The sequence below is a fragment of the Xenopus laevis genome, chromosome 9_10L (genome assembly GCF_017654675.1).
Source record: "Xenopus laevis strain J_2021 chromosome 9_10L, Xenopus_laevis_v10.1, whole genome shotgun sequence".
Lineage (NCBI taxonomy): Eukaryota > Metazoa > Chordata > Amphibia > Anura > Pipidae > Xenopus > Xenopus laevis.
In genome coordinates this window covers 17,962,071-17,985,829 of record NC_054387.1, presented here as the reverse complement: position 1 = coordinate 17,985,829, position 23,759 = coordinate 17,962,071, and the positions used below count along the sequence as shown (strand labels likewise).

The window sequence follows — 23,759 nt, the reverse complement described above, 5'->3', positions numbered from 1 at the left end:
ACACAAGCCTGGGAAAAGTATTTTGGAAGCAATCCCTATCTACTCTATTGAACTTCGCCTGGTCTGAGGTGGCGAAGGAAGTCTGGCGTAAAAGGTAGCGTTCAGAAAAATGCGCACTTTAGTGAATTTGCATAGTTACGTCCGTTGCGCAAATTCGCCAGACGTAAGGGTGCAAAGTAACAATAGCGAATTTACGCCAGCGTCCGTTAGTGAATTGGCGAATTAACGAAATTGCGCTACGCTGGCGAATTCACGCTAGCGTTAGGCGCTTCGTCCTTTAGTGAATTTGCCCCTTGGTCCTATGGCTGGCAAGATCAAGTGTCATCTGGGCCTTTTGGCTAGGATCTAATTGTCAGTACCGCCGCCGGGAGCGCACAGCGGCGCGTCTTCTCCCGGCAGCGCCGCAGGATCAAAGATGGCGGGACCCATGCGTTCCACGTGGGTGTGGTGCCAGCACAATGATGCAAGCGCGATGACGTCACCGCCGGTGCCGAAGTTTGAATAAAAGGGCGCCTCGGACGCTGTAACCCTGCCCAATTATAGGTTCCCTTTGCTGGTGTTCCTGGGTGCTATTATTATTGTCTCCTGATCTTGACCCCTGCCTGAAACTCTGATTGTGAACCTGTGCTGCCTGCCGCCTGAAATCTTGCCTGGACATTGACTTCTCTCCTGTTTAACCCCTTTGTTACCACGTACTTGGACTTTGACTGACCCAGCTTCCTCCTTGGTCCTTACTTATCCCGGCTGGGAGCGGATAGGCCCCCTGACACTAATATCCATTCTTATGATCTTATGTGAAGAACAGAGTAACGCTTGGTCCTCTGCTTGTTGAAAGCGGAGGCGCTGTGCTCCCGGGAGGGCTGATTTATTAATTTTTTTGGGACTTGCACAATGCACATGCACTTCTTGCTTAATCTTGCTTCACTGGATAGGTGTCATAGTCCTCTGGGCTTGACCCCAGGCCAAGACTTGCACCCTGGAGGAAGCTTCGGCAGAACCAAGGGTAGACGGGACTCCCCCTAGCTGCTAGGCATAGGGGAATCCAACGACCCGAAATCCCCTCGGGGGGGGATGAGGGGGCTCACCCTAGCTTTGGCGAAGGTGGACCTATCCGCTCATGCTGTTCTTTGGCCTGGCCTGGGACACTTGAGCAACAGAGCCCATGCCTTCGGGTAGGACTCATGAAGGATGATTCAATATCATCTTTCCATAATTTGGATCCCCATATCTGGTCTACTATAAATCATTTAAATATTAATTCATTGTGCAATGCTGAAATTGGTCAGTGGATGGAACAATCAAATTATCATTGTTAAATGCTCATTCACTGGTCAATTTGGCTGTTCATCAGTCAATATATGTTAGATCTTGTAGTCTACACGACAAGTCTCCTCACATATCCAATATATACCTTGGATGATTAGTCATTATTTCATACAATTGTTTAGCCCAGTGATCCCCAACCAGTGGCTCAGGAGCAACATGTTGCTCACCAAGCCTTGGATGTTACTCCCAGTTGTCTCAAAGCAGGTTTGTATTTTTGAATTTCTGACTTGGAGCCAAGTTTTGGCTGAATAAAAACCAAGAGTACTGCAAAACAGAACCTCCTGTAGGCTGCCAGTCCACATAGGTGCTACCAGATGGTCAAATACAGCTCTTATTTTGCATCATCCATGAATATTTTTCATGCTTGCGTTGCTCCCCAACTCTTTCTACATCTGAATGTGGCTCATGGGTAAAAAAGGTTAGGGACCCTTGATTTAGTCATTTGGCCCATGTATGGCCAGCTTAATTGAAATCATTAATTAAAAATGTATTTTAATTTTAAAAGCTTAATTGAAATCATCAGATTTCTTCTTAAACTCAGCATTCGGTGATGTAATCCTCCTTACTCCATCCTTACCTAGGAAGTCCCCTAGTGACCCCTACTGGATGGAAACTATCTTTTCACAGGATGTTATTATCAGTTTCAATATGTACCAAAAAGAAGGGCCAAAGCCTAAACTCTTATTGAGGGACAGAGACTTGGAGGATAAATTGATTAGTACATAATTTACCTTTTCTTCTCAGTGTGGCCCTCTGGATTGAAACTTTGGAAGTCCCCTGGCACTTGTCTTAACCAGGCTGCACGACCTTGCTGCATCAGGTCGGGTACCTGCCGAATATACGGAAAGTGATTGGGTTGTGGTCAGAAATTTCAGATTCCCTGATCATGCAGGTATTCTGTCGGTAACATACAGTATCTGGGTACTGGGCAAAGGTGCGGAATTAGGCCCTCCCCTAAGGTGTGTGAAAATTTGTCACCTCCCCGGTCTGTTTCAGCTCCAGCGTGACGTCACGTCTGGCTCACAGTGACTTCACTTCCAGTTTCACAGGGAGGGCCGGCAGGATGCCTGGAAAAAACCCAGTTGGCCCCTGGCTCTTGTGGGCCCTCCGGCCAAGATCCACGTTTTCCAGGCTTCTTACTGCGCCAGCCCAAAAAACGCAGGGGGGCCAAAACATTTGCGCCAGCATGCTGGGAGGTAATGCAAGTGAGTAATGACGCCTGCTTCCCAGACCTTGATGTTCCTCTCTTCTATTTTAAGACGCGCCTGGAGATTCTCCTTGCCTCTTACCTCCCGGCGTGTCTCTCTTCGCAGAGCGTTGTGACGTCATGATTTGTCGCAGAATTAAAATTCTTGTCGCCAAATCGTCTTTAAAAGCCCAGTCCTCCATTTTGAAGCTGGCTTCAGTTTTCTGATCCTGCCGAAGCGTTGTTATTGTATTTGAACTTCTGGTTTTTGACTCCTGCCTGACTTCTTGACTTCAATTCCTGCCCCTGCCTTTATCCCTCTGCCTGACCTTCGACTACATTTTTGCCTGATCCTTGCTGGTACCTTGTTTTTGGACTTTTTACCATTTGCACTACTTCTTGTTGGTTCCGCAGCAGAAAGCCCGGGCCCCAAAATGGCGTTGATGAACAGCGGAATCCACAGGGGTGTCCTGTGCATCTGTGTGCACCCGCAATTCCCAAAGGTTCCAACAAACTAGTACGTTACATCTATGCTACACCTGATCAAGCTGGTAATAATGCAGGCTTATCCAAGTCAATCTGTATTTTATTTAAATAGTCTGTAAACGCATCACTAGGTACAGTTTTTATTTGGACTTTGAACTTATATGTATGGACTTGTGTGTCTAAGCCTCACTGTGCAATTAGTGGACATTGTGGGACTCTGTGAAAGCGAGGTGGAGTCTTGTATTCTTTAAAGGTGCACTTGTGTTTTAATCCTGATGAAGGGAAGGTTGTGTCTCCCAAAACGGATGCACAGGTGGTCATAGTAAATGGGTAAACTTCCTGAATGCATTAAAATAGTGTGGTGCGGCTCCTTAATGTATTTTCTTTTTCTTTACTGTGTTGCACCTGCTCTTGTTTTCCCAGCACTCTGTAACTGTTTGGGAAGTGACAAGCCCAATTGCTGGAGTTTTTTTAATCCTTTCTTGCTTGATATAGGATTTCAGCTGCTAAATATTTCTGGGGTCTCCTTTGTCTTTCATAAGGTGCCAAATGGTTTCCATGGATGAAAGGTCAGGATAACTACAGGCAGGGGGGCAGTTTAGCAGCTGGACTCTGTTTTTGCAAAGCCACGCTGTTTGATATATATACAGAATGCAGATGTCATTGTCCGGAAACTGACTGGGTCATCTGGATGGCACTATTTGTTTGAAAATCTGTATATGTGGTTCAGCATTAATGAGGCCTTAGCAGGTGTGCAAGCTCTCCATGCCATGGGGAATAATGCGCCCCCAAACCCTCATGGATCATGTTTTTATTAAGGCTCCTCTTTGCATAGTAGAGGAAGTGTCGGACTGGGCCTGCGGGACACGTCACATCTTTGGGCAGTGGACCAGGGAACCGGAGGTTGGGAGGGGGCCACGGGGACTGCCAGGACAACCCTTCGTTTGCAGCCCCGGTGGGCCCTCAAGGCTTAAATTCGACCCTGGGTAGAGGTATAACTTTCAGGACACAAGAAGTAGTCAAAGAAGGCAGCTTGAAGCAGACACAAGAAGCAGTCACAAGATCACTGGCCTATGGGCACCCAAATCATAAATCCAGGCCTGCAAATCAATCAAGTGCAGAGGCCCAGTATTACTAATAAATCAGCCGAGTGCAGAGGCCCCAGCAATACTAATAAATCAGGTTAATATGTGTTGGTTTATATATGTAATAGTCTCTTGTCAGTTGCCTGTGAGAGATCTAGGAGGGAGGACAACAAGGTTATAGTCCAAGTGATAAATTCTGCGCCCTCTGTATGGCAGTTTTCAGATAAACAATCTGCTGATTTCAGAGCAAGATCCCTTCTTTTTGTTTTCAACAATGGCGCCTTCCAAGCTGAGAGAGACAAATTTACCTGCTCTATCTGCCTGAGCATTTATACTGATCCTTTATCCCTGCCGTGTGGCCATAACTTCTGCCATTGGGAGAACATGAGATTGGCAAGAAAACATAGATCCTTATTGCTCTGAATACAGACAGAGATACAGAAGAAAATCTGAACTGTAAAGGTACCTGAGACCGAATAACACAGCAGTGCAATCCCTTTCTATTCACCCAGTAGAAAGATGGGACTGGGATTTCTGGGAACATAAAATGCTCGGCCCATAATGAGTCCTAAACTATTACTGCTTTGAGGATGGTGCCTGTATCTGTGTGTCCTGTTACCTGGACCAGAGAGAGATGAGACTGATAGAGGAGCCCAGAGGCTGCAGGAGCGCAGAAGAGAAGTGGCATAAAAAGCAGCAGGTGAGACAGAGAGGGTCATTGCCCTGTTTAGAGACATCAGAGAACAGCTGGAAACCCTAGAGAAGTGCTTCCTACTCACGTACAGACTAGTGTCACCCACAAACCCCAGAGAGATTTCAGGACTATGCTGAGATTTTAAGCACCAGGAGTTTCCCCTCAGGGCATCATTACTGGGAAGTGGAGGGCAGAGAATCAGGGTTCTGGTGGTTATGGGTGGCCTATCCAGGATAGAGAGTGGAGTGAAACCGTCCTGGATTGGAAATAATGACAAGTGTTGAGCAGATGGCACAGTGTCGGACTGGGACACCAGGGGCCCACCAAAAAACCTTAGACCAGTGGCCCACCAAAAGTTTTTACATCAGGGGCCCACCCTCAGTACTATTTTCTTCCTCTCCTCACTCAACCTCTATTCTCCTAGTCTCTTTTCTTTACATACTATAATCTATTATTCCACCTATTTAGCCACTTTTCATAGAAATAGGGAATGGTCATGAAATAGGCCAAAAGTTTAGCAATATGAGGGCCCACCGACACCTGGGCCCACCGGGAGTTTTCCTGGTGTCCCGGTGGGCCAGTCCGACACTGAGATGGGATAGAAATTATCCAGTGACACATGATACTAATTGGACAAAATTACCCCTCAACCCTTCCTGTGGGAGAATTAGAATCTCACTGGACTATGAGGCTGGACCTTTAATGAGCTGAGTGAGCCAATCAGACACCTGGGCCCACCAGGAGTTTTCCTGGTATCCCGGTAGGCCAGTCCGACACTGAGATGGGATAGAAATTATCCAGTGACACATTATACTAATTGGACAAAATTACCCCTCAACCCTTCCTGTGGGAGAATTAGAATCTCACTGGACTTTGAGGCTGGACCTTTAATGAGCTGAGTGAGCCAATCAGACATGTTCACACTTTCACTGCCTCCTTCACTGAGCCCCTTCATGCTGCATTCTGGGTAGGATGGCATGGTGCCTGGTTAAGAATAATTAGGTTAGGGCTATACTAGAGGGCAATATCCCGTGATTAGTGATTGTCTTGATACTATGTCACTTCTTGTAACATTGTTTAAATTTCTGCACCAATGTGTGTGTTTTACACTTGTGCTAATAAACACACAACATTGTAAAACTTAAGATAAGATCATCTAATTTTCCTATTGTGGGTTTGCATCTGTGGTGGAGGTGTAGCACATGAATAGGCTTATATTTTCTTCCTTTTTCATTTAGCGGTTGGGCCAAACAATTTGTGGCTACTCCTATGGGAAATATGGGACCAGGCTTATTTCACATTCATTAATGTACAGGGAGTGGACTTATTTGGAAGAACTAATAATGGGGAAGATTAAAGGAGTGAGAGGAGAATGTCACGAAGTATGTGTAAGGGTAAGATTAGTCACAGCATAGTAGTTGAGATTGAAAAAAAGACTCACATCCATCAACTTCAAACCCACTTAGCTGCTAGTTGATCCAGAGGAAGGCGTAAAACCCCATCTGAAGCCCCACCAATTTTCATCAAGGGGGGAAAATGTATTTCCTGACTATGACGGCAAATGGACCATTCCCTGGGTCAACTTTGTACTAAGAGTTCATTTCAGTAATCTTGTATTTTTTCCCTTTTATTAAAAGGCACCCAACCCTTTCTTGAAGCTATGTAATGTATATGCCAAGTATATTCTTCAGGAAAAGAATCCCTTATATTTATCAATATTGCATCTGCCACATAGCCGCCCAGCCTGTATTAATCTTTGATATTATGAGAAACTATAGAGCTATCTATAGTTCTACAGGTATGTGATCCGTTATCCAGAAAGCTCCAATTTACGGAAAAGCCATCTCCCATAGAATCATTTTTAAAAATGTGGATCATTTGAAAAAAAGCTTTTATCTGTGTTAATAAAACAGTACCTTGTACTCGATCCAAAATAGATTGAGTACATTTTATACTTACCGAAATTTACTTTTCCCAGTCCCTTCGGCAGCAACCGTGAGATTTATCTACTTCCCTGCTAGGTAGGACAGGTGGCCAATCAAAATCTAACTAACCCCTCCTATAAATAGGAGTTAACACCCCTCCTCACCACTGCATCAAAAAAGTACACACACAGAATGCAAGAATTTTATTAGGGTGGGACAATTTTTGCTGCCGAAGGGACTAAGGGAAAAGTAAATTTCAGTAAGTAATAAATTTACTCATTCCCTTACGTCCCATATGGCAGCAACCGTGAGAGTTATTACATAATAGAGTGGCAGCGCACACTACTAAACTTTAATTGAAGTTTACTGAGCCTTATAAGGCGGTGCGTGAGATTAAAGTGAATTAATAATTGAGTGAGTTAATGAATTAAAGATCTCATTTTTCGCACTCTGTAAATGACTTCATAATATTATAAAGTTAATAGATAATTAATTGTTGGAGTAAATCGAATTAAATTAATTGAGGTTTTTCATTCATCGTACAAAACATAATAAAAATTATACAAAATCAATTTATCAAAATTCAGGTAGAATTGATTAGTTTGCTGCTATAATTAATCGAAATTAATGTATATAAATGAATTAATAAGATGAAATTGCTGATTGGAAACTAATATAATACATGAATTTTGATAAATTGATTTTGTATAATATTTTTTATGTTTTGTATGATGAATAAAAACCTCAATTAATTTAATTCCATTTACTCCAACAATTAATTATCTATTAACTTTATAATATTATGAAGTCATTTACAGCGTGCGAAAAATGAAATTAATTAAATTAATTCATTAACTCCATTAACCGTGAGAGTTAGCAAGATAAGGGCAGGATCCAGTTACACCACCTTCTGGAGAACTTCATACCAAAGTTCCTGAGAAGCTTCCTGAGAGGCTAAGATGTCCACTCCGTAGTGTTGAATGAATATATTCGGGTTACTCCAAGTAGCTGACCTGCAGATATTGACCATAGACTCCCCTGCTACTTCTGCCCATGATGTGGAAATGTTTCTGGTGGAATGGTACCTGATCCTGAAGGGAGGCATGCAACCAGCTTTAATATACGCCATCTGAATTGTTTCCTTAATTCATCTAGAAATAGTGGACTTGGCTGCCTTCATACCTTTGTTCTTTCCAGAAAATGAGACAAACAATTGTTCACACTTTCTAAACTCCTTAGTGCGATCAACATAGACTTGATAGCTCGACCGACATCCAGGAGGAGCAATTGTATTTCCTTTTCTTCCCCTGCTTAGTTAATATATGAAAGAACAATCTCCTGATTGTTGTTGGAAAAATAATTTACCTTCGGCCTGAATGAGGGAAGAGGAATCAGGATTACAGCAATTCTCCAATTCTTTTAGCTGATGTCATAGCTACAAGGAATAAAGCCTTGAAAGAAAGACATTTTAGGGAGCATTCTTTCAAGGGCTCAAAAGAGATTTCCAGGCAACCCTTCTAACACCAACTATAAGTCCTATGCAGGAAAAGGTTGGAGCTGTCCAGGCCGAATCTTAGATATGGCCCTGAGAAACCTCTTAATGAGGGCCAATGAAGACAGTGGCTTATTAAAGAGAGCTGACAGAACCAAAATCTGCACCTTGAGTGTATTTACTGCCAGCCCCTTGTCAAACCCCTCCTGTAGAAATTTAAGGAGCGTACTGTTGGAAGATAATTTGTTCCCAATCTCATGCTTGGCACCCCTCTCTTGAGTAAACTCTATTCGTAGATCTTTTTATGGATTGCATCAGGATGTCAGTCACCACAGTAGACAACCCCTTGGCTTCTAGTATGGATCTGTCAGTCTCCAAGCAGTTATCTGAAGAAGCTGCAGATTCTGGCACCATAGGACCCCCTGAGTCAGAAGTAAGGGAATCTGGGGAAGTATCCAGAAGTTGATTCTGGACATTCTCATCAGAAGGGAAAACAAGCTCCTCCTGGGCCAATACTAGGGGAAAATCCCACCTGAATGACATAGAGTCCAGGTAATCCTGTCTGTTCAGGGAACAGAATCTCTCTACCTTCTGATTTCCTCTGGTTGTCATCAGATATATAAAAGGATGACCCCAACAATGGGAAATCTCCTGGAAAATCATTTGATCCAGCATCCACTCCCCTGGCCTCAGATGCTCCCTGCTGAGCTGATCCTCTTATATGGACTGCTGGGAACATTCATCTCTTTGAAACCTCCCTGTTCAGCATGCCGGATCTGGTTCCCCCTGTTTGTTGACAGACAGTTGTTTCATTGTCTGATTTGATTCTCAGATCTTTCCATCTCAAATGGTACTAAAAAACTGATATTGCATTGTAGTCTGCCCTTAACTCACTGAAGACAAAGACATTGTCCCCAGTGGGCTCCCTACCCTGTCTGGGATGCATCGGTTGTTAGTACTGACCAGTCCGTCTTCTGAAAAGAGAGACCCTGTGATAGCTTGTCTCTCTGAAGCCGCCACTCTAGCTGAATCTTGGTCTCCCTGTAAATTATTATCTCTGTATCCAGAGAGGACACCCTTTTGTCCCATCTCAACAGGACTTCCCCTATGGAATCTGGCCCATGGTACCACATCTATCTCCGAGGTCATTAGACCCAGAGCCTTCATTAGTTCTCAAAAGGAAGAAGCATTGTGAAGAATAATTTGCTCAGAGAACGTCTCTCAGAATGAGATCTATCTTGTTCTTGGGGAGAAATACATTCATCTCTGAAGTACTGAGGAAAAACCCCAGAGATTGAGTGGATCTCATTGGGGTTAGCACCGACTTCTCCCAATTCACCAACCTGCCTAGTCTTTGCTGAACAGTCCTGGCTAGATGCTTCTTTAGAAGAGGCCATCACTCCCTCTCTCATTCTTTCTGGAGAGAGAATTTTTGAATGGGCGAAAGCACCCTGTACAGCTCTGAAAGCTAGATTCTCTTTTAGGAAAAAATCCCCTTGAGCGAAAAAATGTATTCCTCGGTTTCCTACATGAAGATGTTTGCCTCCCTTAAAACCTGAAATGGACTCTATCAGCTTGTCAAGCTGTGATCCAAACAAACAACCAGGTTCAAACCCTATGGAACAGAGACTGTTTTTAGATGTAACATTAGCTGACCACTTTCTAAGCCATAGAGCTCTTCTAGCTGCTGTGGAAAGTGCCATAGCTTTTGAAGACAGCTTAATACTCTCTATTGTGGCATCACACAAAAAATCTACCGTCGATCCAATTCTAGATAGGGATTCCAATAAGTTGTCTCTGGGTATTTTATTATTCACATCTTCTGCCAACTTCTTTATCCAAAATGATGGTGCCTGAGCTACACTGGAAGCTGCTAGGGCAGGTTTACACAGGACTACTACTGTGGAATAAGAATGCCCAAGGAGACCTTTAGCTTTCCTATCCATGGGATCCTTAAGATCGGACCCATCTTAGGTCTCTCCAAGAATTGAGATGAGGAAGTCTTAGGGTCTTCTCCTTCCAAGGCTTCCATGGTGGCTCTGACCCTCCTTATTAATCTAGAGGTGCTTTCAGGTGGAAACAGATAGATTCGTCGTCTAGGGATACTGCCAAATCATTATCTGAATCCTCTAATTGAACTTTCCTGAAAAAGGAAGAATGCGTTGGACTTGAGATGCTTTCTGGATTAGTTGCATTCTGAGACTGGGATAACATCTCTTTCATGGTGGATCTAATAACATCCTTAATCCAGGTAACCAAAGTCTCTGGAGTATTCCCCTTCTCCTTATCCGCTAGATATCTCCAGCACCGCTCACAGAATCTTTTCCGATAATTATTCGGCAGCTGATAGTCACAAGCCCTGCACAATTCCTGTGCTTTTTTGCAGGTGGATCACTATTTGCTACAGTGACGTCCTGATTTAAACTCAACGGGAGCGAAAACTTTTTCTTCCGCGCAACAAAACTGACGCCTGTCAATTTATGCGAGGCATCTATTCTCTCGTACGTGACAATCCGAAGCTTACCTGACTCATCGTGTCTCCTGAGTCCTCTGACCACCAATAAACTAAGTCGCACATCGGCATTAGATGTCACTGAGAGGTGCCCACTCACCTCCCAAAAAGCACACTCCTGATAGGAGTTAACTGCTGAACAATCCAGACATTCCGGTCGGCCATCTTTGGAACTGGCATCCCTAAGGCTGCATAATGAGAAGATAGACCAACACCTAAGGGCAGTAATTGCCCCCGGCAATTTAACCCTTGGGTGTCATGCCTGTTGTCATCAAGTCCCCTTGGGACCTGGACAGTGCAGAATCTCCTGAAAAGATAAAAACAAACATCAGTTACTGAAGACCACTTATAAGGAGGGGGTGTTAACTCCTATTTATAGGCGGGTTAGTTACATTTTGATTGGCCACTTGTCCTACCTAGCAGGGAGGGAGATAAATCTCACGGTTGCTGCCATATGGGACGTAAGGTTTTTTTTTCTACTTTCAGCAATTTTCAACAATGGCCAAACGTTAACATTTTAGTAAACATTCCCCAATATGTTCCAATTTAAATTTAATTTAAGTCCACCTGCCATGTTTTCCTCTAAGTGTATACTTATATTAATTTGTGGGTGGGTAATGGGTCTTGTCAAAAACATTTACAGGTAACTGTAAGAGGCGCTTAAGGGGTGATATGATGACTATGTATAAATATTTAAGGGGATCATATAATAATCTCTCTAATGCTTTATTTACCAGTAGGTCCTTCCAGCTGACACGAGGTCACCCATTCCGATTAGAAGAAAAGAGGTTCCGCCTAAATATTCGGAAGGGGTTTTTTACAGTGAGAGCTGTGAAGATGTGGAATTCTCTCCCTGAATCAGTTGTACAGGCTGATACATTAGATAGCTTTAAGAAGGGATTGGATGGCTTTTTAGCAAGTGAGGGAATACAGGGTTATGGGAAATAGCTCATAGTCCAAGTTGATCCAGGGACTAGTCCGAAGGAAGGAATTTTTCCCCCTCTAAGGCAAATTGGAGAGGCTTCAGATGGGTTTTTTTTTTGCCTTCCTCTGGATCAACTGGCAGATAGGTAGTTAATAAAAAAAAAAAAAAAAAAAAAAGGTTGAACTCGATGGACATGTGTCTTTTTTCAACCTTAGTTACTATGTTACTATGTTACTATGTAACTTTAAAATCATTGACATTTTTTAAGGAGTGTTTTTTAGAATTACATTTTCTTTAATTGTGCAAAAAAAAAATGGGTGTGCTATTATACTAAAAGTTAGAATAACTGGGATTTATGAGAGCAGCAAGAGTAATTTATTTGCACTTCTGTTTCTTGGTGGTTTCGCTCTGTGTAGAGGGATTATTGTTAAAAAAAAAAATCTTCCCCGAACTGTCGACACAATGCAGGAAGTTGACTTTTAATGGAACCAGGGGAGAATGCAAAAAAATAGTTGAAAAAGGCTGTGTTCATGGCTCGTATGTAAGCACCCAGAACCCGAAAAGAAACGTAACTTTCTGCAGCTAACTAATCAGATGTTTGCTTTTCATATAGTTACATAGTTAAAAGAGAAGGAAAGGCTCTATTTACTTGGGGGTGCCAAAAGTTAGGTACCCCCAAGTGATTGTATATATTTACCTGACATCCCATGCCGGTGCTCCTATCAGCAGCAATTTGCACCAGCCCGGGGTTCTTCTAGCGAGCACCACAGGGAGCTGGCCAACAATGTTTTTTTTATTTTTACTTGGATGGGATGGCCACCAATTTTTTTTTTTAACATGTGGGGGGGGGAAGGGGGCTGGTCACCATTTATATGTGGGCTTCTTTGATTTTTTTTCCCAGGGCTGCTTTTCACATTCAGTTCGGCCCTGGTCATCAAAAAAATGCCTTGGTATTTTGTATTTATTACTGGTTATTACCAGACGGTCATCATAAAAATTAGAACAGCTTCCTTTACTCACCTACCTGTAACAGATATTACATTCTAGAGCAGTGCTGTCCAAGTGGTGGCCCACTGGCTGCATCTGGCCCTTGTGTGGCCCCCACATCATCACGTATTACTACAGAGATTAACTGGCCCTTGTATTGTTTACACCTCAATTTCGAAAGTAAAATCCTGCATTGTTCACACCTGTCATCCCCCCTGCATTGTTCACACCTGTAACACCTCTATTATTCACACTTGTAAACCCCATGTACTGTTCACAACTCAAACCCAGACTAAAAGTGCCAGAATTGGGGCACCAGAATTGGGGCACCAGAATTGTGTCACAGTATGGACTGTTCATCTTAGAGTCCTAATCGGTTTCCCTGTCTCCTGCTTTAGTCTGCCTTCCCTATGCTCCCTGTGTGTGTATTATACTCTGTCTGTTCTATGCTCCCTGTGTGTTCCATACTGTGCCTGCCCTATGCTCCCTGTGTGTGCCATACTTTGCCTGCCTTATGCTCCCTGTGTGTGCCATACTCTGCTTGCCCTATGCTCCCTGTGTGTGCTATACCCTGCCTGCCCTATGCTCCCTGTGTGTGTGCAATACTCTATTTGTCCTATGCTCCCTGTGTGAGCCATACCCTGCCTGCCCTATGCTCCCTGTGTGTGCCATACTTTGCCTGCCTTATGCTCCCTGTGTGTGCCATACTCTGCTTGCCCTATGCTCCCTGTGTGTGTGTGTGCAATACTCTATTTGTCCTATGCTCCCTGTGTGAGCCATACCCTGCCTGCCATATGCTCCTTGTGTGTGCCATACTCTGCCTGCCTTATGCTCCCTGTGTGTGCCATACCCTGCCTGCCCTATGCTCCCTGTGTGTTATACTCTGCCTGCTCTATGCTCCCTGCGTGTGCTATACTCTACCTGCCCTATGCTCCCTGTGTGTGCCATACTCTACTTGTCCCATATCCCTCTGCGTGTGCCATACTCTGCCTGCCCTATGCTTCCTATGTGTGCTTTACTCTGCCTGCCTTATGCTCCCTGTGTGTGCCATACTCTGCTTGCCCTATGCTCCCTGTGTGTGCCATACTGTATTTGCCCTATGCTTCCTGTGTGTGTGTCATGATCTGTCTGCCCTATGCTCCATGTGTGTGCCAAACTCTGCTTGCCCTATGCTCCCTGTGTGTGCCATATTTTGCCTGCCCTATGCTCCATGTGTGTGTCATCCTCTGCCTGCTCTATGCTCCCTGTGTGTGCTATACTCTACCTGCCCTATGCTCACTGTGTGTGCCATACACTGCCTGCCTTATGCTCCCTGTGTGTGCCATACTCTGCCTTCCCTATGCTCCCTGTGTGTGCCATAGTCTGCCTGCCCTATGCTCCCTGTGTGTGCCATACTCTGCCTGCCTTATGCTCCCTATGTGTGCTATAATCTGCTTGTCCTATTCTCCCTGTGTGTGCCATAATTTGTTTGCCCTATGCTCCCTGTGTGTGCCATACTCTGCCTACCCTATGCTTCCTGTGTGTGCTTTACTCTGCCTGCCTTATGCTCCCTGTGTGTGCCATATTCTGCTTGCCCTATGCTCCCTGTGTGTGCCATACTGTGTTTGCCCTATGCTTCCTGTGTGTGTGTCATGATCTGTCTGCCCTATGCTCCATGTGTGTGTCATACTCTGCCTGCTCTATGCTCCCTGTGTGTGCTATACCCTACCTGCCTTATGCTCCCTGTGTGTGCTATACTCTGCTTGTCCTATTCTCCCTGTGTGTGCCATAATTTGTCTGCCCTATGCTCCCTGTGTGTGCCATACTCTGCCTGCCCTATGCTTTCTATGTGTGCTTTACTCTGCCTGCCTTGTGCTCCCTGTGTGTGCTATACTCTGCTTGTCATATTCTCCCTGTGTGTGCCATAATTTGTCTGCCCTATGCTCCCTGTGTGTGCCATATTCTGTCTACCCTATGCTTCCTGTGTGTGCTTTACTCTGCCTGCCTTATGCTCCCTGTGTGTGCCATATTCTGCTTGCCCTATGCTCCCTGTGTGTGCCATACTGTGTTTGCCCTATGCTTCCTGCGTGTGTGTCATGATCTGTCTGCCCTATGCTCCATGTGTGTGCCAAACTCTGCTTGCCCTATGCTCCCTGTGTGTGTCATATTTTGCCTGCCCTATGCTCCATATGTGTGTCATACTCTGCCTGCTCTATGCTCCCTGTGTGTGCTATACTCTACCTGCCCTATGCTCCCTGGGTGTGCCATACTCTGCCTGCCCTATGCTCCCTGTGTGTGTGCCATACTTTGCCTTCCCTATACTCCCTGTGTGTGCCATACTCTGCCTGCCCTATGCTCCCTGTGTGTGCCGTACTCTGCCTGCCCTATGCTCCCTGTGTGTGCCATACTCTGCTTGCCCCATATCCCTCTGCCTGTGCCATACTCTGCCTGCCCTATGCTTCCTATGTGTGCTTTACTCTGCCTGCCTTATGCTCCCTGTGTGTGCCATACTCTGCTTGCCCTATGCTCCCTGTGTGTGCCATACTCTGCTTGTCCTATGCTCCCTGTGTGTGCCATAATTTGTCTGCCCTATGCTCCCTGTGTGTGCCATACTCTGCCTGCCTTATGCTCCCTGTGTGTGCCATACTCTGCTTGCCCTATGCTCCCAATGTGTGCCATACTGTGTTTGCTCTATGCTTCCTGTGTGTGTCATGATCTGTCTGCCCTATGCTCCATGTGTGTGCCATACTTTGCCTGCCCTATGCTGCCTGTGTGTGCCATACTTCGCCTGCCCTATGCTCCCTGTATGTGCCATACTCTTCTTGCCCTATGCTCCCTGTGTGTGCCATAATTTGACTGCCCTATGCTCCCTGTGTGTGCCATACTCTGCTTGCCCCATATCCCTCTGTGTGTGCCACACTCTGCCTTTCCTATGCTCCCTGTGTGTGCCATACTCTGCCTGCCCTATGCTCCCTGTGTGTGCCATGTTTTGCCTGCCATAAGCTCCCTGTGTGTGCCATACTCTGCCTGTGTGTGTCATACTTTCTTTTTCCTATTCTCACTGTGGGACGTGAGCCTGGTAGGGTTTGTGATACAATTAATGTGGCACAATTAATGAAGACATGTTCTTAAAAGTTCTTGTGGTAAAAAGTGGGTGTAGTTTAAAAACAGGAAGTGGTCAACACTTGCTTCCATTATCAGCCTCCATGTAAGCCAGAAGAATTTCAGCCCTGGGTTCCACAGAAGTTGGACAGCACTGTTTTATAGCATTCACTGACACTTCCAATCAAAACCGCACTTACTTACTAGACCCAATTTTCTTAATGAGTGCAAGTCCTTAAGCCTGTTCACAAGGGCTTCTTCGCATCACATGAGAATATATCCATCGACAGCACTCCAATTTTCATTAAAACCGCCTTTATTGTTTGCAAAGCATTGCATAGCAGTATAGCAACATTGCTATACTGCTATGCAATGCTTTGCAAACAATAAAGGCGGTTTTAATGAAAATTGGTGTGCTGTCGATGGATATATTCTCATGTTATAGCATTCACTATCAGGGACATAACTGCCAGCACAGTAAATACTTCTATGACATGCCCTGTGTGGGACATAATCAGAGAGGTACGCTCAAAGTGTCCAGGTAAGTAAGGGTTAAAGTAGCCTCCTCAAACACAAAAAAACACCCTCCACCCATGTGATTTATTTGGTTTTTCTTCAGTTGTGAAACATTTGTTACGACATGTAGATTAACTGGAAGGCACCAATGACACAAATCTCCCAGGGGCAGCTCTATGTCTTCCTCTTAATAAAAGGAAATGTTTAATTTCATTCTGTGTTTCTGCTTTCAGTAATGGCGGCTGCTGATCTGAGGGATGAACTGACCTGCTCTGTCTGCCAGGACATTTACACTGATCCTGTATCCCTGCCCTGTGGCCATAACTTCTGCCAGGGCTGCATTAGGAGAACATGGGAATGGCAGGAGAGTATAGAGGAAGATCCTTCCTGCCCTGAATGCAGACAGAAATACAGGAAAAAACCTGAACTACAGAGGAACAGAAGTCTGTGTAACATAGCAGAGCGATTCCTTTCTACTCACCCAGAACATAATGGGACTGGGATCTTCTGCACTTACTGTGTCCATTCCCATGTACCTGCTGCTAAATCCTGTCTCCTGTGTGAGGCTTCTCTGTGTAATACCCACGTGAGAGTGCACAGCAAGTCAGCAGAACACGTCTTAATTGAGCCCACCACTTCCATGGGGAACAGAAAATGCTCTGCACACAAAGAGCTCCTAAAGTATTACTGTTGTGAGGATGGTGCCTGTATCTGTGCCTCCTGTTGCCTGGCCGGAGAGCACAGGAGCCACAGGGTGGAGCTGCTGAATGAGGCCTCTGAAAAGAAGAAGGAGAAACTGAGGAATGTTCTGGAGAAACTGAGCCCAGAGACAGATGAGACTGAGAGAGGAGCCCAGAGACTGCAGGAACACAGGAGAGAAGTGGAAAAAAAAGCAGCCAGTGAGACCGAGAGAGTCACTGTCCTGTTTAGGGACATTAGGGAACACCTGGAAACCCTAGAGAAGCGACTCCTGATAAACATCACCAGGCAGAAAGAGGAGCTTTCCCTCCAACTCACCAATCTGATCCTTGAGCTGGACATAAAGAAGGACGAGTTGTTCAGGAAGATCCATCAAATTGAGGAGCTGTGCAACATGGCAGATCCACTCACTGTCCTACAGGAATCAGATGGAGCTGTATTTTGTGTGGCTGAGGGGGCAGATAAGGAGGGCAGAGAGAGTGATGATATAAAGGTTCCTGCTGTAGGGGATCTGGAGGTGGATCTGATCTCAGAGACATTACTCACAGGCTTAGCTGGGATTGTGACTGGGGTAAAGGAAAGCATCTCTAGGCACAGTGTTTCTGGTATATTAAATGTTGAAATCCTGCATAGTGATGATAAAAACACATCTATAGAGGGTAAAGATTCCAAGTACCCCATCTCTTGTAATCAAGCTCCAGACCATACTCCTTCCCTTCTGTGTGGACAGAAGACTACAGACCTGGAACTGGATATAAATACAGCTGCTAACAATATATCTGTATCCGAGGACAGGAAATCTGCCTTTTACTCACTCCAAGACCAATGTCGCCCACAGGCCCCAGAAAGATTTAAATATTATCAAGTCTTAAGCGAAAAAAGTTTTCATTTGGGGCAGCATTACTGGGAAGTGGAGGGCAGTAAAACAGGAGACTGGAGAGTCGGGGTTGCCTATGCCAGTATAGAGAGGGATGGGGTACAGTTTCACCTTGGGGATAATAGTAAATCCTGGTGTTTATGCAAAGAGAATAATAATTACACAGTGAGACATGACAAGAAAGAAACCAGTTTACCCCATGTTTTCTGCAGGAAAATCGGAATCTCACTGGACTATGAGGCCGGGTGTCTGTCCTTTTATGAGCTGAGTGAGCCTATCAGACACTTACACACCTTCACTGCCAAATTCACTGAGCCCCTTCATGCTGCATTCTGGGTGGGACGCTGGGGTGAAACCTGGGTGACAATCGTTAATTCTTTATTGAATAACAAAGGTTTAACTACATAAATCGTGAGCTTACAAATTTTGGCCAAAGCGTGGTACTAACCATGTGGTTCCATAATTTTTTGTAATCATTATTTTAAAGGCAAACTGTGAGCTGTTTCTGTGTACAAATAATGACTTTTTAATATTTCTAGCAGGTCAATGTTAGACCGAGTGCTGACTCAATGATGTTTCTAGCAGCTGATCAATACCATAGTGTGGGTTAGACCGAGCGTTGGCAATTTGTTTTCTGCGTTAATAAATAAATTTAAATATGTTGAACCTTGTTGCACAGAATTCTTTTTATCGAAAGCCCAAGACTGTGCTTTCTATTACCCAAGTGCACAGTGCAACAAGTACAAAGTGCAGGTGCATCCATGAGTCCAACCATAAAGCATGGACATCAAAATACTCCGGAGCCCCAGGCCAAAAGGCTGTGAAAGCATCCAGTCTTTGGGATCACCTGTGCCAAATCTAGGGTAAGCCCCTTAGTCTCCGAACCTCCTGGCACAAAAGGCATAGGCAGAGGGCAAGGGTCTTCCGGCTCTCCTTCGCCTCACGGCTTGGGAGAGTACCTTTAATCCTGGGTTCTGCCGAAGCTTCCCCCAGGGCACCAAGAAACCTGGGGCAGAGCCCAACCTTGTTGAACAGAATTATTGCAATTGGTCCTTACTTTAGGACTTTAGGACTGCCTGCAATCCAACCTGCTTTGCTGCTCATGCACCTTTCTGTGTTGTTTGCAAGTCCTTCATACAATTGATTATTAAAGGAACAGTAACACCAAAAAATGTAAGTCTTTTAAAGTAACAAAACTATAATGTACTGTTGCCCTGAACTGGTACCACTGGTGTGTTTGCTTCAGAAATACTACTTTAGCTGCTGTCTAGCCATGGGGGCAGCAATTTAAAGCTTAAAAGGAGAATACACAGCAGATAACAGATAAACTCTGTAGTATACAATGGGATTCTTCAGAACGTATCTGTTATCCACTGTGTATCCTGTGTGTGAATGGCTGCCCCCATGGCTACACAGCAGCTTGTTTATATAAACTATAGTAGTACTTATCTGTTATCTACTGTTTCCTGTGCTTGAATGGCTGCCCCCGTGGCTACACAGCAGCTTGTTTATATAAACTATAGTAGTGTTTCTGAAGCAAACACACCAGTTTAATAGCAATTTATATTGTCATTCCTTTGAAACACTTTCGTTTATTGATGTTACTGTTCCTTTAACCTTAGAGACAGTGTTAGCCAATTATATGAGTGATATGCAAATGAAGCTGTAGTGTTTGATTGTGGCGCTGCCCTTACATCAAGTTTCAGCAGTAGGGGGCAGTGTTCAAACTCTGGGCTGCAGTGATCTCTCTGTAACAATTTGTACAATTTGGGCAATTTTGGTTGGTCGGTGTCTCGAGGGCTGCACTGCTGGATGGACTGCGTGCAACCAATTTATCATATAAATTATAATTATATAGTGGTTGATGTGATCATTTTCAATTTGGCAAACTGTGCTTCTTATATTTGTAATGCTATAGCCACTGGGGTTGAACCCTTCTATTCTGCTGTTTACTCAAATCAAAATAACTGGCACAATCTTGCGCCTTACTAATGCTGTATACAGTTACTATGTACTGCACTGTCATATTTAAATATCTGTATGTTTAATACATAGTAAATCTAGAAAAGGTGAATATTCCCTTTAATCAGAGTGCTGCTGTGTCTTATCTCTATATGTTTTTCAATGCTATTCCCCTGTATCAAGGCTGAGTTATACAGGAAAATAGGACTATCACTCATGTATATTATAAGGGATAATATACCCCCTACTGTAAATTATAAGGATATTAGAAGTCACAGAGGGGTTGTTCTGTGACCATATAAAGACACAAGGCTGCAGGCCGAGTTATACAGGGAACTAGGAGTATAACTCATGTATTATAAGGGATAATATATAGGGATGCACCGAATCCAGGATTCGGCCTTTTTCAGCAGAATTCGGATTCAGCGGAATCCTTCTGCCCGGCCAAACTGGATCCGAATTTGCATATGCAAATTAGGGGTGGGGAGGGAAATTGCGTGACTTTTTGTCAGAAAACAAGGAAGTAAAAAATATTTCCCCTTCCCATCCCTAATTTGCATATGCAAATTAGGGTTCGGATTCGGTTCGGTATTGGGTCGAATCTTTCGCAAAGGATTCGGGGGTGCGGCCAAATCCAAAAAAGTGGATTCGGTGCATCCCTAATCATATACCCCTTACTGTAAATGATAAGGATATTAGAAGTCACTGAGGGGTTCTGTGACCATATAAAGGCACAAGGCTACAGGCTGAGTTATACAGGGAACTCTGCGTATCACTCATGTATTATAAGGGATAATGTACCTCCTACTGTAAATGATAAGGATATTAGAAGTCACTAAAGGGGTTCTGTGACCATATAAAGGCACAAGGCTGCAGGCTGAGTTATACAGGGAACTCTAAGTATCACTCATGTATTATAAGGGACAATGTACCCCCTACTGTAAATGATAAGGATATTAGAAGTCACTGAGGGGTTCTGTGACCATATAAAGGCACAAGGCTGCAGGCTGAGTTATACAGGGAACTCTGAGTATCACTCATGTATTATAAGAAGGCATAATGTACCCCCACTTTTAAAAGGATACTAGAAGTCACGGAGGGGTTCTGTGATCAGATGCAACAGACGAAGATTATACAAGTTACAGAATTCTAATGGAGCCCATGTTTTACAACAATAAAGAATACAAAAAAAGTGTCATGTAACATCAGTAAGGATATAATTTACAGGATATTTATGGCTCTGGTCACAAGGATAACTTTCCAAGACACAAGAGGTGATGCAGCAGCTAGAGGGCTTTGTTGCTGTGCATATTGAATGTAAACACCAGAGGAGATGATGAGAAGTCCACCTATTGCACAATGAAAAGTCAATGCAACCTGACTAATGGCAACCCGTGGAATGTATTTGTGGAATGTATTTGTTTCAGGAGCATTTCGATTCTTGAACATTACGTTTCCAAGTATTATTTTTATACAAATGTCGTTTTTGTCCTGTTTAACTCCTTCCCCTTTGCTTAGTGTATGGAAATCTAAGGGCCACAGTATTACCCCCACCCTTCAGTATTTGTGTTGGCCCCTTGTGGCTGATTAATTACCATTATAAGGAACAATTAGTGGAAAGTGCTGATGTGACAAAGTGGGACAGGGATGAGAAGAGGTCCGTAAATACGCAGCTGTAAATACCAGGGAATGATGGGGAGTTGGCCAGGGAAATCGCAAGAGATTTGTCCACTATTGATCTAATCTAATGGATTTTGCCATTTTTCAAATCTAATGGATTTTATTTACTCCTCTCACCACAGTCTGGTTATTCTAACCAGAGACCCTCACCGATTAGATATGTCTAAACATGTGACCAGTTATAAAACAGAAATGTTTGCAAGGTTAGAGCCTAAATCCCTTGTGTTTGTGGGACCCGAGTTTCTCTTGCAGGAAACGTCCAATGGAAAAAGCCTTGGGATCCAGATTTACCGGATCTGCTTGGGACTCCATACGTCATACAGAGATACAGATTTTTCCTTCCAACATCGGCCTGGGTACCTGAGGCAAATCACGTCAGACAGACTGACTGACCATCCACATGCACCAACCCTCTTGCAACTCAAACCTGGGCTGAATTGGCATAACGGGGTGGGGAGTCGGAATATAAAGATTGTGGTTGTTGAGTTGGTGGAGTTGTTCAAGAGGGGCTCTTCTGGGTTATTCCCGGTACCCCAGTGGGCCAGTCCAACTCTGCATGTATCAGTGTATGTACATATCATCTTGGGACCCTCAACAGTAATGCACTGATCCTGTTTAAAGGAACAGTAACGTCAAAAAATAAGTGTTTTAAAGTAATGAAAAAATAATGTAGTGTTGCCCTGCACTGGTAAAACTGTTGGGTTTGCTTAAGAAACACTACTATAGTTTATATAAATAAGATGCTGTGTAGCAATGGGGGCAGCCATTCAAAGGAGGAAAGGCTCAGGTTACACAGCAGATAACACCATTAGACAGACAGAGCTTATTTGTTATCCATTAGTTATCCTGTACCATAAAGCCTTTTTTCAATTGCCACCATTGCTACACAGCAGTTTGTTTATATAAACAATAGTAGTGTTTCTGAAGCAAATACACCAGTTTTACCAGTGCAGGGCAACAGTACATGATATTTTCATTACTTTAAAACACTCATTTTCTGGTGTTACTGTTCCTTTAACATAGAGCTACACCATCTTCCTTTTTCTTCCCCCCCTCTATACAAACTGCCCAGTCATGTGACTCTTTGAACTGCCCCAGTGACATCATATTTTTCAAGTGCAAATATCTCCAGCTCTCCCATTCACTTGTCGCACTTTAAATGTATCATGCACAACTGGAGAAACAAGTATTACTGTGTTTAAAAGGGAACTCCACCCAACCCCCGCTCCCCCTTTATTTTTTGCACATTAAAAGAAAATCTAATTCTAACTCTCATTTATAGTTACGTGTAACTGTAATTGTATCCGTCACTTTCTCTTCTTTGGTTCTGACTCTTGAAACAATGAAACAGGAGTTGGGTCTCCTCCAGGTATGTTTACCAGCTGACTTCTGCTACATAGTTTCAGGCATCAGAAACAACAGTGCCATGAAGAGGCATTTACTAGTAATTCCATCTATGCGTACTGTAACTTTAAAATCACTGAAAATCGTTAATGGATATTGAAATTTAGCTTGGAATTGCGCTTTCTTTCATTGAACAAAATTAATTATTTTGTGTGGAGTTCCCCTTTAAATTCACAATGCCTTTATTATTTCTAGACATTATCCAGACTCATCCAGTCATTAAAAGTCTTTTCAGTCACCCTGCTATAGTTCCAGGGGTACCCAAGGCACAAACAATCACCCTCCCGCAAATCTTCCCCTAACTGGCCTTCAGGCTGAGCCCCCTTAGCTCATAACAAGGTTACAGATATATAGAAACATTGGGGTAACAGGCACCCTGCTATAGTTCCAGGGGTACCCAGGGCACAAATAAGCACTCACCCCAAATCTCCCCCTAACTGGCCTTCAGGCTGGGCCCCCTTAGCTCACAAGGTTACAGATATATAGAAATATTGGGGTAACAGGCACCCTGCTATAGTTCCAGGGGTACCCGGGGCACAAATAAGAACTCACCCCAAATCTCTCCCTAACTGGCCTTCAGGCTGGGCCCCCCTTAGCTCATAAGGCTACAGATATATAGAAACATTGGGTAACAGTCACCCTGCTATAGTTCCAGGGGTACCCAGGGCACAAATAATCACTCACCCCCAAATCTCACCCTAACTGGCCTTCAGGCTGGGCCCCCTTAGCTCATAACAAGGTTACAGATATATAGAAATATTGGGGTAACAGGCACCCTGCTATAGTTCCAGGTCACAAATAAGCACTCACCCCAAATCTCCCCCTAACTGGCCTTGTGTGTAAATCACAACCCCATCCCCCCTGCACTCATTCAGCATGCAAACAGCAGTGCACATTCCCAGCAGCAGAATAACACAATACA

General features: G+C 44.0%; 1 protein-coding gene across 1 annotated transcript; it reads left to right on the top strand.

Annotated features, from left to right (window-relative positions):
* Positions 1 to 16,162: 16,162 nt before the first annotated feature.
* On the top strand, positions 16,163 to 19,010 carry LOC108702044 (E3 ubiquitin/ISG15 ligase TRIM25). Its single transcript, XM_018237052.2, has one exon. The coding sequence runs from the start codon at positions 16,451 to 16,453 to the stop codon at positions 18,197 to 18,199; it is 1,749 nt and encodes a 582-aa protein (XP_018092541.1). The 5' UTR covers positions 16,163 to 16,450; the 3' UTR covers positions 18,200 to 19,010.
* Positions 19,011 to 23,759: the final 4,749 nt, after the last annotated feature.